This window comes from Laccaria bicolor, genomic scaffold (assembly GCF_000143565.1).
Source record: "Laccaria bicolor S238N-H82 LACBIscaffold_2 genomic scaffold, whole genome shotgun sequence".
Taxonomy (NCBI): domain Eukaryota; kingdom Fungi; phylum Basidiomycota; class Agaricomycetes; order Agaricales; family Hydnangiaceae; genus Laccaria; species Laccaria bicolor.
In genome coordinates, this window is record NW_001889873.1 from 2969510 (window position 1) to 2986275 (window position 16766).

The 16766-nt window shown below is 48.3% G+C and overlaps 6 protein-coding genes across 6 annotated transcripts; 5 read left to right on the forward strand and 1 right to left on the reverse strand.

Moving 5' to 3' along the window:
- Positions 1–2: 2 nt before the first annotated feature.
- On the forward strand, positions 3–2876 carry LACBIDRAFT_306148 (MFS amino acid permease; the record flags this gene model as incomplete). The annotated part of the gene is made up of 20 exons (XM_001874898.1): positions 3–131; positions 181–228; positions 284–357; positions 410–433; positions 493–571; positions 626–661; positions 722–781; positions 832–869; positions 919–991; positions 1049–1077; positions 1129–1146; positions 1205–1605; positions 1668–1731; positions 1787–1942; positions 1995–2052; positions 2104–2180; positions 2240–2291; positions 2354–2449; positions 2500–2599; positions 2650–2876. The coding sequence occupies 20 exons, from the start codon at positions 3–5 to the stop codon at positions 2874–2876; spliced, it is 1839 nt and encodes a 612-aa protein (XP_001874933.1).
- Positions 2877–3064: 188 nt separating this feature from the next.
- On the forward strand, positions 3065–4531 carry LACBIDRAFT_306149 (uncharacterized protein; the record flags this gene model as incomplete). The annotated part of the gene is made up of 4 exons (XM_001874899.1): positions 3065–3724; positions 3783–4107; positions 4163–4412; positions 4468–4531. The coding sequence occupies 4 exons, from the start codon at positions 3065–3067 to the stop codon at positions 4529–4531; spliced, it is 1299 nt and encodes a 432-aa protein (XP_001874934.1).
- A 292-nt stretch (positions 4532–4823) lies between these two features.
- LACBIDRAFT_292343 (uncharacterized protein) lies at positions 4824–7080 on the forward strand (the record flags this gene model as incomplete). The annotated part of the gene is given in 11 exon segments (XM_001874900.1): positions 4824–4882; positions 4935–4995; positions 5015–5085; positions 5150–5629; positions 5682–5766; positions 5814–5903; positions 6067–6133; positions 6193–6365; positions 6415–6544; positions 6597–6649; positions 6720–7080. The coding sequence occupies 11 exon segments, from the start codon at positions 4824–4826 to the stop codon at positions 7065–7067; spliced, it is 1617 nt and encodes a 538-aa protein (XP_001874935.1). The 3' UTR covers positions 7068–7080.
- Positions 7081–7179: 99 nt separating this feature from the next.
- LACBIDRAFT_244411 (uncharacterized protein) lies at positions 7180–8515 on the forward strand (the record flags this gene model as incomplete). The annotated part of the gene is made up of 8 exons (XM_001874901.1): positions 7180–7267; positions 7331–7380; positions 7434–7503; positions 7563–7711; positions 7759–7858; positions 7914–8048; positions 8104–8274; positions 8325–8515. 8 exons carry the CDS (start codon positions 7180–7182, stop codon positions 8513–8515), a joined length of 954 nt encoding a protein of 317 aa, XP_001874936.1.
- Positions 8516–9330: 815 nt separating this feature from the next.
- LACBIDRAFT_292345 (uncharacterized protein) lies at positions 9331–14570 on the reverse strand (the record flags this gene model as incomplete). The annotated part of the gene is made up of 11 exons (XM_001875431.1): positions 9331–9523; positions 9574–10373; positions 10577–10623; positions 10739–12058; positions 12108–12494; positions 12542–12620; positions 12670–13254; positions 13309–13721; positions 13778–13911; positions 13967–14068; positions 14120–14570. 11 exons carry the CDS (start codon positions 14568–14570, stop codon positions 9498–9500), a joined length of 4344 nt encoding a protein of 1447 aa, XP_001875466.1. The 3' UTR covers positions 9331–9497.
- Positions 14571–14991: 421 nt separating this feature from the next.
- LACBIDRAFT_306154 (uncharacterized protein) lies at positions 14992–16656 on the forward strand (the record flags this gene model as incomplete). The annotated part of the gene is made up of 7 exons (XM_001874902.1): positions 14992–15133; positions 15190–15254; positions 15307–15378; positions 15426–15532; positions 15581–15721; positions 15781–16011; positions 16065–16656. 7 exons carry the CDS (start codon positions 14992–14994, stop codon positions 16654–16656), a joined length of 1350 nt encoding a protein of 449 aa, XP_001874937.1.
- Between the last annotated feature and the right edge of the window lie 110 nt (positions 16657–16766).

Genomic DNA, 16766 nt, shown 5'->3' on the forward strand with positions numbered 1-16766 from the left:
TAATGCCCTCCAATAATACTGAACCACCTCTTTCGCCAGGCACCAACCAACCATCACCCGAAAACCTTGCCCCAGGTTCCTCATGGAAGGATAACGAAACTCACGTCTTACCCAAGAATCGTCTGGGGATCGTATGTCGATCCATCTGGCCCTGCTGTTTATACCTGACCCTTGTGAAAGGTGTTCTTTGGCCTTTGCGCATGTGTCTTCTTAGCTGCCATCGACCAGGTCGGCTTAAACACTCGGCATGCCGTTCGTTTTGCCTTAATTCCGTCCTTTACAGACCATTGTTGCTACCGCTTTGCCCACAATAGTAGGCCAGCTTGGTGGTGGAGAGCAGTACAGTTGGGTCGGCAGGTTCGTGGATACGTAATTGATCGGCACGGCAAGCCTAACGGCCCTGTTTTAGCGCTTATCTCCTGGCAGCAGCAAGGTTAGTTTGCTTTTACCATTTGCCTGAGGGTCAGGCTTTCAAACAATAACTTCCTCTAGCATTTCCCCCCTGTATGGCAAGCTTTCTGACCTCATTGGCCGGAAACCAATTTTATACTCCTCCATTGTCATATTCCTGGTTTGTATCTTTGCATTTTTCTGTCCCAGGCCGATTTATCAGACTGTCAACTAGATAGGGTCCGCGTTATGCGGCGCTGCGCACAGCATGGTCGGTGCCTTTTTTTAACTTTTAAGAAAAATTAGTAATCGCATGATTCGCACTTCTTAGACCTGGTTGATCATCTCAAGAGCCGTGCAGGGAATTGGCGGCGGGGGCATTATTCAATTAGTAACGCATTCGTGCCTAGTTTCCATCTCTTATGCTGAAATCTGACGTAGGTTAACATTACAATCAGTGACATTGTCCCATTACAGGAGTAAGTCTCTTCGAACTTGACCAGAGGAACGGTATTGATGCTTCACCAGACGAGGAAAGTATGGCGGGCTCATAGGTGCAACATGGGGTATCGCCAGCGTCGTCGGGCCCCTTTTAGGTGGTGTGAGTTGAATATTCTTGCCCATTCTTAGTGCCTTCTGTTCAGAAAGCTTTCCGTAGGTTTTCACTGATCATGTCTCCTGGAGATGGTAAGTAATTTTAGCTAATCTCCCGTCCGCCTAATCAACTCCGCCGTTTAGGTGCTTTTTCATCAATCTGTGCGATTTGGCTACCACTTTGATTATTTCTGGACTCATCTGTTAATTATCCGACCAGGCCGACTGGAGGCGTTGCTGCTGCAATACTCTTCTTCTTCTTGAATCTGAACCCCCACCAAGGAAAAACATTGAAGCAACATCTGCAAGAATTCGATTTTCTAGGTCTAATTTTCATCGTGTCAGGAGTTGTTTGCTTGCTCATTGGATTTAATGAAAGCCAAACGAGCTGTGAGATGCAAATGGTGCAAAAATCTATATTTGTCAAGCTCACCTCACCCACAGGGCATTCTGCGGTCACGATTTCCCTTCTCGTCGTTGGTTGCGTCTTACTCGTCGTGGGAGGGATTAATGAATGTTTCACATCGCGTTCTCCAATCGTACCGCCTCGTTTGTTCCATACCAGAACCACCGGCATTATTTTAATTACGACATTCTTTCATGCTGCGGCTTTCTTTTCGGGTATACACTTTTCATACTTGATTATTCTGATCTTTGTTGAATTTTTTCTTTCTTTTTTTTAGGTGCTTACTACTTACCCCTGTACTTCCAAGTAATGGGAGCTTCCGCAACTAAAGCTGGAGTCGAGTGAGTCTGCCGATTTTTATACTTGGGCGCTGCCTACCGCTTCTGTGCTTTATAGAATGTTGCCATTCTCCCTTGGATGCGCGCTTACATCCGCTGTTGCTGGTATCGTTGTATCTCGCACGGGTCAATATCGCCCGATGATGTGGGGATCGTTTGCTGTGTTTACATTGGGTATGGGTTTGATGACAATGCTGGATAACCATTCATCCACGTACGTTTTTTCCTTTGTCTTTATCAGAGATCTCCTTCACTTTGCAACGCAGAGCTCTAAAGGTTGTCTACCCGTTAGTGGCTGCAGTTGGACTCGGATGTCTGTTCCAGGTATGTGTACAAGTAGTCTCCGTGTTACGGTTTTGGGCTCATCATGTTCAGACACCCCTCATAGGTCTCCAGGCGGCAATGCCAATAAAGGACATGGCCACGAGTACATCAACATTTGGATTTATCAGGCAAGTTTCTTTGCGCGCTTGTTTCACCCGCTGTAAATTGAATTGCGGTGCCTTTGTAGAACTTTGGGCGGCACCGTTGGGATCTCCATTGGCCAGGCCATTTATTCAAGTGTGCGTTCGAAATTATTATGAAGAGAATTTATTTATTTATGCATCTCCTTTATTTTGTTTAGGTTCTTGCCAAGAAAATCAGGAGAATACCTGGCTTGACGATGGATACGTCTCCTGGGGCTTTAAGCTCCAGTGTTCGTCACCTAGGATCCATTTCTGTACGTGTTAACTCTGATCCGATCGGCAACTGCTAAAGTTGATAAAATAGGATCCTATCCAACGAACGGCTGTTATACAGGCATATACCATCTCCATTAGTACAATTTGGATCGTGATGACGCCGATTGTGGGCGTCAGTTTCATCATGGGTAAGAGGTCTATGTGCACGTGCACAAACTAGCGCTGATGGAATGCTCAGTTTTATTTTTAAGAAAGTATACCCTCGAGCGCATGGTCATTCGGGTAGGCGAGGAAAAAGAAAAGGCAAAGGATGTTGAACAGGGATCTGCCTTGGGGGTGGCTGACGAAAAAGGAGAGGAAGAGACTCGTGTAAGCGGAGATAAGGATGAGCAGGAAAGACGCTCCACAAAGAAGGAGCCCTTGGAGGACGTGACGGGAAGACCGATGACAGGCTCTACACTCTGAAAAAACATTCGATGTAGTAGTATCAAAGTAAGGGCCCAATTAGTTAAAGCGATTCGGTTGAAAGTGGACATTTGTTAGTTGGGTGATCGTGCACGTGGACGGCCTGAGCTGACGGGCAGAGCAAAGCACTCTTCGACATTTTCTCATCGACATTAACCTGGACACCTCTTCCTCCTCTCCTCGTCCTTATGCCAGAACACATTGCCCTCGTCGTCGAGCACATCCAGCAAGAACAGTCCCAGGGACAATTACAAACCAAGCTCTGTTCTTCCTGCTCCACACCCGTCGACCCCTCAGCTCTCGTATTCTTGCCCCAAGCAGATGCTATCGTATGCACAAGTTGTCGGGAGGTCTTGTCCGCCCGGACTCCTTTAATAGTAACTGATGCCCGCCCTATCTGGCTTGTTCTTGATAATACAATCCCCATACGACAACCGTCGCACGAGGTCGGCTCATTGCAGCCCACGAGGCATACACAGGACGCACTCCCCTTTGATACTTCAATTTCTGCCCCGCCCCCGCTCTCTGACTCAAATTCTTCCTACCGTGGGGCTCTGATTCCCCCACCAACATATTCAACAAGACCCAATCCGTTAACCATTCAATGTACCAACATCACCCCACCTACCATATCTCATCGGGAGACCACCCATTATTCGACCACCCCAACGTCTACGAACACAACGGCCAGACGACATACCAGCCATACATCCCACCCCGATCCGTTCACAGACATAACTCGACTTCGCATGCGCTCCCGAGGCCACCAATGTCTTTATCCTGGTGCTTCCTTCCAGGGAACTCAGAAGAGTGGCAGAAACAGTTACGACGTGAATGTAACCATTGTGGTAGGCCCCTTTTGTCTGGTCCTTCTCTTTATTATTGCGTCCTGAAAATGTTCAACAGGACGTTGACTTTGCGTCTTCGTCCCTCTGTGGTTATCTTCGCATTCGTGGTCTGACCGATGACTGGCCAGAACTCACCACATATTTCGATGCCGAGATTATTGGAAGTAGATATGGTTTCATCACCCAGAATTGGGGTGCCACGGAGCACGAAGACCTTGTGCATTGGTCCCGTTTTCCAGCCTTCAAACATGTCAAGCATGAAACCAAAAGACCATATTTGACCATGGAGGATCGAGATCGTGGTGCAGTCTTCATGAGGTGGAAAGAGAGGTTCCTGGTTCCCGATCATCGTGTGCAAGACATCAACGGTGCTAGTTTCGCAGGTCAGACAGCTTCGCTGCAGCTCTTGTGTAAGCTGATGAATGCTTTATCCACCAGGCTTTTACTACGTCTGTGTCGACTTTAACCCTCCTGCAATTTCATCGCCTACTCGCTCGGCCTCACAACAGTTCCCTCTTGCACCAGAGTGCGATGAGGTGGAATTATTTTCACGCTCTACGATCATTCCAAAGGCCGATGGCCGTCGGCGTCGGGATTCTAGTGTTCGACGCTCAACACTTCCCCTTGTTCCATTGAGTCCGCCTGTCGCCACCATGAGCGGGTTCTATTACCACCAAAACTCCGAACCGTGAGTCCTACCTGATCATCCTCATCATTGATATCAACGTTGTCTCTTCCGACAGGTATCAACAACTATCTCTGTGTCACATCCCGGAGCGCACTAGCTCGAGCTTCGAATTTCGTTAATATTGGCTAGGTCGTTCCATCATCTTTGTACCACCAGTAAATAGCCTTTGTGGATCCTTCAACATTTGTGTTTTATTCATTTCACACTTAGGTTGCTCTCTGTATTAGTTACTCGTATTCTTGTCACCTGATACCATCCACTGAGTGCTCCTCGAAGACAGTTGTTTTGCGGTGCATCAATCAGTCGATGTCAATGTCCAAGGTTAACACCTCGGCAAAGAGACACCCGCCGAGCTGTCATCACTCAAGTACTTAAGGGTGGCAGAAAGTTTGCAGGCTCTTCCGCAATATAATGCTCACCATGAAGACTGAAGACTCTAATCTTCCTCATGTGGTAATTGTCGGTGCGGGGTGAGTCTATTAGGTTCTCTTTCCTTTCCTCGCCCAATCATTATCTTTTCAGCCTAGGTGGCATTGCCACCGCCGTGAAACTCAAAAGGCAACTGGGTTTCAATAACTTCACGGTATGTTGATGTCGAGCAGCCACCAACAACCTCGTCCGACTTGCCGCTTAGATTTATGAGAAAGCAAATGCAGTCGGGGGTACCTGGAGAGTGAGTGGTCGACGTCCTACTGCCTTTCCAACGATCCAGCCTAACCATTTATTCCATTTATTAGGACAATACGTATCCTGTATGCTTATTCTGCAATTCTGTTGGGCACGTTGACTCCTATCGACGCACAGGGTTGTGGCTCCGATGTACCTGGTCATTGGTATAGTCTGTCGACAGACCTTAATCCAAGGTGGCCGACGTTATACGCTAGCCAACCCGAGCTTTGCGCCTACTGGGAAGAACTGTGGCATAGACATGACCTCGTGCGACATACGCACCTGAACACTGCAGTGACGAATGCCGAATGGGATACCAATGCTCAGCAGTACAGGATAACGCTGCGTAACACGATCACGGGCAAGGTGTCGACAGTAGAGGCAGAAGTTATGTTTTATGCCATAGGGGGATTCCAGGGTCCTATATACCCCAAGGATATTGGAGGCTTGGACAGCTTTCGGGGAGACCTCTTTCATTCCGCGCAATGGAGGCATGATGTGGCTTTGAAAGGAAAACGTGTTGGCGTCATTGGCAACGGATGCTCTGCGTAAGAATTATTGCAAGTAGGTGGATTGCACTGGAATTCTTGTTTTTTTTAGGGCCCAATTTATACCTGAAATCTCCGCGGATTCGTCTGTGAAGATCGTCAATTTTGTTCGAACACCGCAATGGTATATAACTCGCGTGAGGGCTTTACCTTCAATTGTTGTCCTGATATTCATGGTGCCCAGGGGAATTACAGGTACCCTCGATTTGTCCAAATGATATTCGCATATGTACCGTTCATTGTGCGATGGTACCGCAATTGCCTTATGGCGAGGGTATGTGTCTGCTTCCACACTTTTGTATGGTGTCAAGAGTACTCGTCTCTAGTCCGATATCTCCTTTTTACTCTTCCGGAAGAATAACAAGCGCTTTCTGGCTATCACAAAGATGGTTATTATCTGCCTTCTCCATGAGACGCAAACTGACTTGTCCTGAAAGGCGCTTACAGCCTACATCAAGAAAATGGCTCCTAAAGACCAGTTACGGAATTTGATACCGAGCTATGGTACTTATGTTCTACTTCTAGTTTGCACCTGATGGCCCACTGAGGTACTCTCTCTACAGCTCCTGGATGCAAACGTATCATCGTGGATCCAGGCTATCTGAAATCACTACATCGGCCTAACGTCAGTCTTAACTGGGATGGGATCGAGACTGTAGTGCCGGAAGGAATCAGGATGAAGACCGGCGAGACTGTTCCGTTGGACGTGATTATTTTTGGAACAGGGTATTCTACGGTTGGCGAATTCTCCCCTTCTATTTGGTTCAATCACTGACTTCTTTTAGGAGCCCGCTAGCTTAAAAGTTCGAGGGAGCACTGGCGGCACAATACATGAATATTTTGCAAGTCAGGGCGGACCAAAGGCCTATGTCGGGACCTGCATGCCTGGTTTCCCCAACCTTTTCACCCTGTTAGGTGTGTTTTCATATATACAATTTGTCCCTGGTGCACTGATACTGGGATCGAGGACCAAATGTTGCCACGGGGCATGCTTCTGTCATCTTCAGCCAAGAAGCGCAGGTTGGTTGGAATTAGATCCTAAACAAGGAGACACATGCTGAAGGAAGCGTAGATTGGATTTGCACTCCAGCTTATCAAGCCGATCCTTGATGGGCAAGCCAAGTCTTTTGAAATATCGTCAGAAGCGACAGATGAGTACAACACGTGGTTACAGGATCGCCTCTCGACTTCAGTCTGGACGGATTGCACCTCGTACTACCAGGGAGCTGGTGGCAAAGTGATCTCGACGTTCCCTGGCCCAGTGGCGTTGTTCTGGTGGTTAACGCGATCGCCACGATGGGAATTATTTCGTGGGGTTTGGGGGAAAGAATGGGAGGAGCAGCTACGAAGGAACAAGTCAAAGAAGTGGGCTTGGAAGTGGGGATTTATTACGGTGTTGGCGTCGTTGGTATTGAGTATGGTGTTGCAGAAATATTAATTTTTGGGCGGAGTTGGATTGCCTCGTTTGTTTGTACAAATGTTTGTCGCTTCCTCCTCATACTACATAGGCCTCCCCGGCTGGGCCCTAATCGTCCTTCCCGACGCCCATAATGGCGTCCCACTCACACCCTTCGTCCACCGCTAACATCGTCGGTGCTCATTACCGCGTTGGAAAAAAAATCGGTGAAGGCTCGTTTGGTGTCATCTTCGAAGGCGAGCTCTCATGACCATTTGCACTCTGCCTACAACTCACCGCTCAAGTATCTACAGGCACAAATCTTCTCAACTCACAGACTGTGGCCATCAAGTTTGTGCGCTACCTCTCCACTTCGCCAAATCACTCCCTCATGTTGTGCTGTAATAGGAACCGAGAAAGGCTGAAGCTCCTCAACTTCGTGACGAATGTCGTTCTTACCGTATTCTCTCTGGGTGTAGTCAGTCCGCATAGTACCAATTCCCCTTCGCCCACACTCAATGTCCCCCCCCCCCTTAGCTGGGATACCGCAAATCTATCACTTTGGGCAGGAGGGATTGCACAATATTTTGGTCATCGACCTCCTTGGACCGAGTCTCGAAGATCTTTTTGACATGTGTGGCCGGAAATTCTCGATTAAAACTGTATGCATGGCCGCTCGTCAGATGGTATGTACTATATATATCTTCTCCTACTCCCATGACCATCGTGACAGATCACCCGAGTGCAAACTATCCACGAGAAAAACTTGATCTATCGCGATATCAAACCGGATAACTTCCTGGCAGGACGTCCAGGAACGAAGGGGGCCAACGGTTAGTATTTTGTTGCCATACCCATTTATCCCTCGATTAACTAACCCCGACGTAGTCATTCACGTCGTAGATTTTGGTATGGCCAAACAATATCGAGATCCGAAGACGAAACAACACATCCCGTATCGTGAACGGAAGAGTTTGAGCGGCACAGCGCGGTACATGAGCATCAACACGCACTTAGGTAGAGGTATGCGCGCTCTGAAATTGGGCGGAACATACAAAAGAGCAACTTTTTATCGCAGAACAATCTAGAAGAGACGACTTGGAAGCTCTTGGACACGTCTTCATGTATTTTCTGCGCGGAAGCCTTCCCTGGCAAGGGCTCAAAGCGGCTACGAACAAACAGAAGTACGAGAAGATTGGAGAAAAGAAGCAAACTACACCAATCAAGGAGTTGTGCGAAGGCTTCCCTGGTATTGTTTGTTACTTTCTTTGTAAAGTGTCCATTGAAGCTTTTTGTCAGAGGAATTTGGAATTTATCTCAACTACGTACGCAAGTTGGGGTTTGAGGAGGCGCCCGACTATGATTTCTTGAGGGAGTTGTTCTCGAAAGTCATCAAAAGCAATGGCGACGTGGACGATGGCGTTTTTGACTGGAATTTACTCAACGGTTGGTTTACCCCTCATCCCCGTTTCATTCCAGTAATCTTATGATATTCACTAGACGGAAAAGGTTGGGAGGTTTCCTTGGTTCGTGCCAACTTGAGCTCCCTCTTGCTGACAGAGCGCTAATGGTCTGACTTAGGGCCATAACAACCAAATGTTGGCTCAAATGCAAGCATCGGGCCTCGCTCCCGACAGACGAAGGGACCAACGTGACGATAGGAGACGATCTCAGGCAGGGAACGTCGTCCCTCCGTCACCAGCTCTCGTTCGGCACGGGTCAAAGCAACGCAAAGTCCCGGTCGCTCTTACTCCCGCCGGTGGCAATGCAACTGGGCAACTAGCTCCACACACTGGTGCTGCACAAGTCAACATTCCTATTGGGACACAACATCGCCTCAGTGCCCAGCATCCTTATGCCAATGCTGCATCGGGAGGTGGGTATGACTACGGCCGAGAAACCGACGACACGTATAGGATACAACAGCAACAACAATACGGACGTGCTTCTCCCATGGTGCCAAGTGTTGGAGCTGTACCCCCAGCCGTCAGCAACATACGTGCGAGGGGTGGGGAAGCAGGTATATCCCAAGGCGAATATGACGGACGAGAGCACGAAGACCCATCGCCCAAACCTACTTTGCTCCGGATCCTCACATGTCGATGCTAGACTGTCTGCCACTCATTACGCGAACTCATTCACGACCTTCTCTTTACGTTGCTCTTCTTGAATAATTATGCTCTGACATCCTCGGCTCCCCATACCATATCGATCATCACTCTTTTCATGCTCTCCTATACCCTCATTGACCATTTTCGTAATACTGTTTCCCTCGCTTTTCTAACTATAAATACTTCTCCCGAATGATTTTGGAATATATTTTTATCTCGGTTGTGGGCAAGAATTACTGCGAGCAAGTAGTAAAAGGTGAAAGATCCACAAGAGTATGTTGCATAGATACTAATATAATATAATACATTGAATACGATTCCTCGAGGTAGAAATGCATGATGATAATGTGTGATCAACGTCTTAGGCCCAGGCGTTGAACGTAAGGTCTATGGATATATTAATGGAAGTTCACACAAAAATTTGAGGGCCTACGAACCTGATGGAGTTTGTGCTCGAGATTGCGTGCGGGGGGACGACGGTTTCCCGTTCGGAGATGCGCTCGAGGCCCCATCTATGTTTGCCACCCCACCATCTGGCATGTTCATTGGTTGCTGTACCTCATCCGCCTTTGCATAGTCGTCCTCCCATATTTGTGGATCCTCCACCTCCGAACGATGAGGAGAGGGCTCGCGCAGTTCCTCTATACCACTTCTGATTTCCGTATCCTCAAAAGACGCTGTGCCGCAAGAATTTGCATTGGGAGTGCGATCACCTCTCTCGGACTGATTCTGCAACGACATGGTAGATGGAATGCTTCGCACTAAATCGTTCATTGAAGCTGAGCTTGGAGCTCCGCTTTCAGAGACGCAACGACGTTGCCACACCATTGGATTCCCAGCCTGAAACCCTGGTGCTGGCTGAGTTTTACGCCGTGCACGACCTCCAGCCACACGGTTATTTGAGTGATGGCCACGAGCGTGGTGTGGCTGGATATATCTCGCGTCGGGCTGCCTCTTATACTGTGATGGAATGGGGCGCAGGTCGTATCTTGGATAACTCTCAAGCATAGGATTATGACGAGGATAACCCCTGATGGATGGGTGTGGCTGAATTTGCGTCATGCTTTCTAAACTCGTTGGATCTGGTTCCCTGTCCCATCTCTGACGTTGAAGCTCGCGGCGAGCCCCATACTCCTCTGAAGATTGTCTCGGTCTTCTTGAAGGCGAGTCCAGTCCAGGATAAGAATACTTTGGACGTTTCCAGTTGGGTAGGTGGTAAAAGGTATTTGGACCTGACCTATTATGATTCAAAGGCATTTGGTGGCCATAATCTGCAATGGAGTCGGTTCCCATGTGTGGATAGGGTGGCCGTCCATATGGAGATCCTCTTCCGCGTTCACGAGGATGATATTGCTGACCCGAAGTGAATGCTCGCTGTTCTCTCGCTGAAGTGGCATTAAAATATTTGTTTGGTAGAGTGAACTTGTATAATAAGCTCACCTGCATTGAATCTGGGACCGCTGGGAGGTGGATAATGGGAAACAGTCCTAGAAGGACCCGGTAGGGATTGCATCAGATATTGTAAGTGGGAGTTCTCGTGTGGTTCGGGTTTCTTTTATGATATTGACGCCATATCAATGACAAACTAAAGTAGAGACGTACCTCAAGTTGCATAGACACAAACGCGCCGCCGATGGCTTGTAACACTACGCCCAACATGTTGACGAGACCGGAAGAGTCATGCTGAGTGGGCTGATTTGATATAGGCGCAGGGTGCACAGGGGTCGCTGGCCCGACTAATTTGCGAACGTTGCTTGCGTTCGCTGAGGAACCACCCTGATCTTCTGAGAGCTGAAATACCGTATGCAAACCTGGCTGCTGCTGGAAAGTTAATGGTGGGTGGACAGCCTCTGATGGAGGGCTTTCAAGAGCTACTAATCTGTCAGGTTGCTGCTGCGTACTGATCTTTCCACCACCGTGCACAGCCGTGGATGTCAGAATTTTCGATGCCTCATCCGATTCGCCTCCTTCGGGGTGGAAATATGACGCCGTTTGAGAGGTGGGTTGGTTCTCCGCGACATCGGATGTACGTGTTTCCAGAGGCTCCGGCGACGACTCCACCTCCATCATCATTCGTTTGCCTTTAACTCGCTTCGGGCGTGAAGAGGTTCCTGGAGATGAAGTTGAATCGTTTGCTGAACTATGCGAAGGCTGAAATTTTGCTAACGGCTGCGCGTTGCCTGAGTTGGCAGAGTTCATGGCGTCAGCCAACTGAGATGGGAAATGTCGATCCCCATGAGGTCGAAGAAGCTTCTTCTTGACAGTCGTAGCCGAACGAGTTAAAGGCTTCCTTGGTGCTGTTTCACGGGGTACTGCTTTCTTCCGTGAACCTTTGCTGTTACTAGGTGCAGAAGTAATTTGAGAATCCAATATTTGAACATCCGCACAAGAACGAAGATCGCAATCAGAAAGGGGGCTATCAATTGTCGAGTTCACGTCTGTTACTGCCGTTATGGGAGAGTGCCCTGTTGCTATGTTTGCATTGCCACTCGTGACGCTGCGTTTCCTCCTAATTTTGGCAGGGGCAGTGGATGGAGAACGATAAAAATCTTCGTCATCCGCTTTTCGCTTACCCTTTCTTTTAGGAGAGTCACTAAGTGGGGAGGCTTCGGCGGGGTCGAGTGGGTGGACCGTCCCTTCTTTCTGGATAGCAGAAGCCGCGTTAGAAGTCTGAGGAGCCGCGTCAGAAATCTGAGGAGCCGCGTTGGTAATGCTTGAGAAATGCAATGGCCCAGAGATGGTGTATGATGCCGGTGGGACCAACACAAAAGCAAGGTTTGGCCTACGTCCCATTTCCGGAGGAAAAGTAGAACTAAATTTGTTATGCGTTGAAGACTTGGAAGCTGGCTGAATGATTGGTGTGGGTGCAGAAAATTTCTCTGGATGTTCATCAGCTTGAGGAAATCCTGGGTGCTCGATGGCCTAGCTACAAAGGTAAGAGAGTAGGATTGCTTCGTTGAACGCCACTAACCCTGGGAACATGAACAACGGTGTCATACCAACCGGGACTCATAAAGGTAGGAGCAATGGGCCTACAAGCACCATACTTGAGTGCCATGTCCACGCATTGGAGTTGGAGATTCGGACATAATCCATTCTTTTGCTTAGTTTGAAGGCTTGAAATCCCGTCCTCGAATCTTTTCTTTCCATTCAGGTGACGTTGGTGATAGGAACCCCGAGTTTGAGTCTCATCAAACTCATGAAAAAGTAGTGCTTCTGCGGAATGCATTCTTTGGTCGACCAGGATGTGCGAGAAGCATTTTGCGGAATGGCATCCTCTGCATGACAACGTAGAGGCAAACGGAAGAGTGTGCGAGTCTTCGTGGACCCTCGCGATGGTGCAGACTTTCGTGGTCTTCTGTAAAAGAACTCAGAGAGGTGCGATGCAGAATAGGACCAACAGACCGTCACGCTATGTTTACGTCTCTTAAGCAGAAGACGGGCGGCACGGAACGTTCCCGAGCGACAATCTTCGAGAAAGTTGCTGAGCCCCAGTGTTAGCAGAAAAAGATTAGCCAGAAAACGGTACCCACGGTTCCAATTCAACTTTCTGTAAGCCTCCAGCCTGTAAAACTTTGATTGTTTGCCTGCGAACGCTCAAGAGATCATCAAACGGACGACACTGCATGGGCTCCATGATCAAACATTTGCAGCTTCGACCCTCCACGTAGCATCCTGCACAGACAACATAGCTACCATGATCACTCGATTCAGACTGGCCAGCTGTGCACTTGCGGCACTCAAAAAAACTTTGAAAAACGTCCGCGCCACAGAAATCGCATGTGGTCCGCTCGTGGGCGGTTAGGTCAGTACTCGACGAAAGAGGGGAGTATTCGTCGCTAATGATGGCGTCATACAGGGAAAGTGTTTCGGAAAGTTTGCCGATTAATTGGTCTACCACCGAATGTCCAGGATCAGACGCGCCAAGAGGTTCATGTTGGGACTCAAGAGTAGGATATCCCGGCGTTGTTGGGATCGTACTCCGAGACATTGAACCTGATGTGCTAGATGACTTGGGAGATTTTCTGCGATCAAGCAAGTCATTGAGCTCTCTGGTCAATCCCAGCAGGGTGTAATAGATGGTACTCTTGACACGATAAGTTTCAGATCGGCAAACCCTGGAATCCATGTCTCCAGAAAGAAATTTGACTCAGAAAAGACTTGAGGCTTACCTCCGATAGATTGGGAGTTCATGGTAATATGCGGTTGACAAACCCTTCCAAGTCATTCTTGACCACGATGTCTTGATTGTAATCCCGCCAGAATTGACAACCTGGTGACAGCTTCTGGGGGGAACTAAAACCAGGTCTCCGAGTTTCTGCTCCGTGATGTAAACTTTGAATGGAGCCTTGCTCAACTCGTCGATCGTGATAACATGAGACTCGTGGTCAATTTCTTGCCTCAAGCTCTGAAAGTAATCAGCTACTTGAGGAGCACTTGAACTTTCTGTCATAAACCAGAAGGAAGACCCGTCGTTTTCCGTGTAGCACATTAAATTCTGACCAGAGGATCCACAGAGGTCTTTGTGGCAGGGCGTAAAGGTATCACCCACTCCGACGTAGCACATCAGTGTTTCCACAAGTTCCTGCATTAGAAAAAATTTGACTTAATCCCCAAAAAAAGTAGTTACAATCTTCTTACTGTTTTTGGTCGATAACGAAATACATCGCCCGGTCCATCGACAAGTAAATGCGCTGGGATAGTATCGCCATCTTGCAGCCATTCCTTCCACGCTGGTGGACATTCAGCGTCTTTCCAATACAGCCTTTCTGTTTCTGCGCAAATTGTAAATTAAATTGAGGTTAACTTCTACAATTTATAAGTACACACCTTTTGGAGTTGCGAACTGAGGCGTTGTACGTGACTTGGTTATGAAATCGGATAGTGAGATCTTTCTGTCGGACCGGTCGTGAATGTTTCTAACAGAAATATCTAAGGGGGTTTGATGAGCACTAATGCAAAGACAGAAGAGATTATCTGCACCTTCTCCTGACGCTTCACAGAAGCCATCAAGCGTAAATTTTGCCCAACTTTTGTGGTTATGCCATCCCTCAATGACTAAAGGTTTGCCGTTTGCTTCATACTGCTCGATCGATTTCGCCAAAGACCTTGACGAAGCGGGAACGCGCTTGATGTGATGGAAACTTTTGCTTTTTTTGAGAAGACTGTCGATGGTCAAACCCTTAGTAGACAGAAAAGTGCTTCGTGGTTGTATGGTGCTTTCGGCGTGCATGCCGTTCCGAGTAATGAGCGCGTCTAGCTTGGCAACGCGAGCGTCGTAGGAGGCGGTGAGGGTGGGAGAGTGGAAGGTAGGGTTGTCACGTGCCTCCGCGATCACTGACTGATCGCCGGGCCTGCGATCGCGAGCAGGAAATTGGTCCCCCCATTTCGGTTGGGACGTCTTCAGTTTCTGCCTTTGTTTCTCAAAACCCATGGTGGACGGGGGGAAGCTAAGGACTCTCTCGATGCTTCTATATTGATATATATCAACGGCATCTAGGCGCCTGTACATAGCTGTACATCAAACATTTCTCATGTCAAAAGAGGCGCCATATACAGAGTGGGCTGTTCTGGTCAAAAGGAAGTGCAGCCAACACAGCAACTTATGTAACACGGTAAAGAAATGGTGACATAGCCTCACAAGAATAGCCAAAGGGAGTACAATGTCAATTGAGAGCAATGCTGGGCAATGCTGTAGCGACATATGCACAAGGGCGTGCCCTGGCGTGCCTTTGGCTGCCTCGCCAGCCAAGCATGGCAATAAAGACGTTTGACAGATTGGCGCCAATCTCGGCCCGTAAGTAATCTAGCGCGTGACATAACGTGTTTCTCTGGCTTGTCTTTTGGCCCCCATCATGTCTCTTGCCTCTAGCGATTTTGACTTCTGGGATTTCGTGGCGTGCGCCAAGTGTCAACTTCCATTCTCCTCAGATTCAGGCGGAACTGTTCCCTTCTGGCTGACGGAGTGTGGCCACGTTATTTGCAACACCCACCTCAGTGAGTCCTCTTTTGACTCGCGAGTAGCATAAAACTTCGATAGAGATTTATTTAAGATGCCGATCAAAGTTGCGCTCAATGCGGATCGTCTGGTATCCAACTCGCACCTCTTCAACGGGAGGTTGGTCTATGTCCATCAAGTGGCTTGTGAATATCAACACGCCATAACTTAGATGGAGCCACCAATGTCCGAGTGGTTTCGGTCAGTCTCTCACTCTATGGATTCCGCAGCTTATGCCGTGAGGGTGGGTCACCTTCATAGTTTCTCCGATAAACACTCCATACTTCGTAGTTTCAACAAGAAACAATGGCTTCTCAAATACGATATTATCGAACACGGCACCAGCAACTCCGAGTTTTCGTCGACCGACTCAAGCGCGACGTGGCCGAACTCAAGAAGTAACACAACTATATGGAATTCAACTAAATAAACATTCGATTTTACAGGATGAACGAAGTGTTGTCAAACGCAAATGAGCAGCTTCAATACAAACAAAGATTTGCTCGACACGCGAACATGCCTGACAACGCCAGGTCATCTGAAACTCTGAACTCCAATGGAAAACGTCAAATGGTTCCTGCAGAGCAGTAATACAATATCTTTTATTTCTCAATTTCATTCGAAAAATGTCTTTTTTTAAAACCAGATATGGTCACCAAAACGGCACGCCAGTAGCTGGCTCTAGTCCACGTTCAATCCTAACTCCACTGGGTCCCACCAGACTTACTCTACCACCTGGCCAAACTGTACAAGAGTTGTCGTCTCACGCGCTAAGCAATCACAACGATACCGGCCTTCACCCAACTCATGGTTCCGGCAGAACTCAAATGCATTCTTCCAACGGAGCGCAGCGGCGTCCATCAAGTAAATTGATGGAGTAAGCACGTACAGGTGCGAAATGATGCATATACGCTACTAACGACAAACTAGGCAGTATGCATATGCCCCACCCGAAACTCCTCAACTGCATCTACCACACTTATCTTTAGCTCAAGCTGTCCCGAAGTCATTGCAGCGCCAGAAAGGTGCTTATGATGGACGTCTAGATGCGCAACGGATACACACGCCCGTCCCACCAACCACATTGTCAAGAACAAACCCTGGTCCTAATATAAGCAAGCAACTTGGGCCACCTCGCTCGTCCAGTGCTGCAACCCAACCACAGCGAATACAAACTAACATGGGCCCACCGCCAACACCGCAGCACTTACACCAGCGAACACAGGCCAATTCAGGGTTCAATCCAAATGAAACATCTTCGGGCTTGGGCAGCTCTGGTGCTCGTGCAACCCACCCATTCCTCGACGTTTCCGATACCCTCCAAGATCCACGAACCTCGACTTCCGCACCCCAACGCTTTTTCGACCACCGTATCGCTTCTACGCATGCTGGAAATTCTTTACAGGTCTTTAATCCCGGATCAAGAGCACCTTCCAGGGCGTCGCCACCGAGAATCGTCGGGCAAAGGATGCCGTTTGTTCCCGCAGCACGTTCTCTGAACCACCAAGGACGCTTTGGGTGAAATCGGACGTAGGACACATTCTGCTTCGTCGCATGGTTTTTGGGCATTTACTTTATTGTGAAGCTTCTAGTAGTGAAATGAAGCTTTCAAGTATTATGTATGACCAGTGT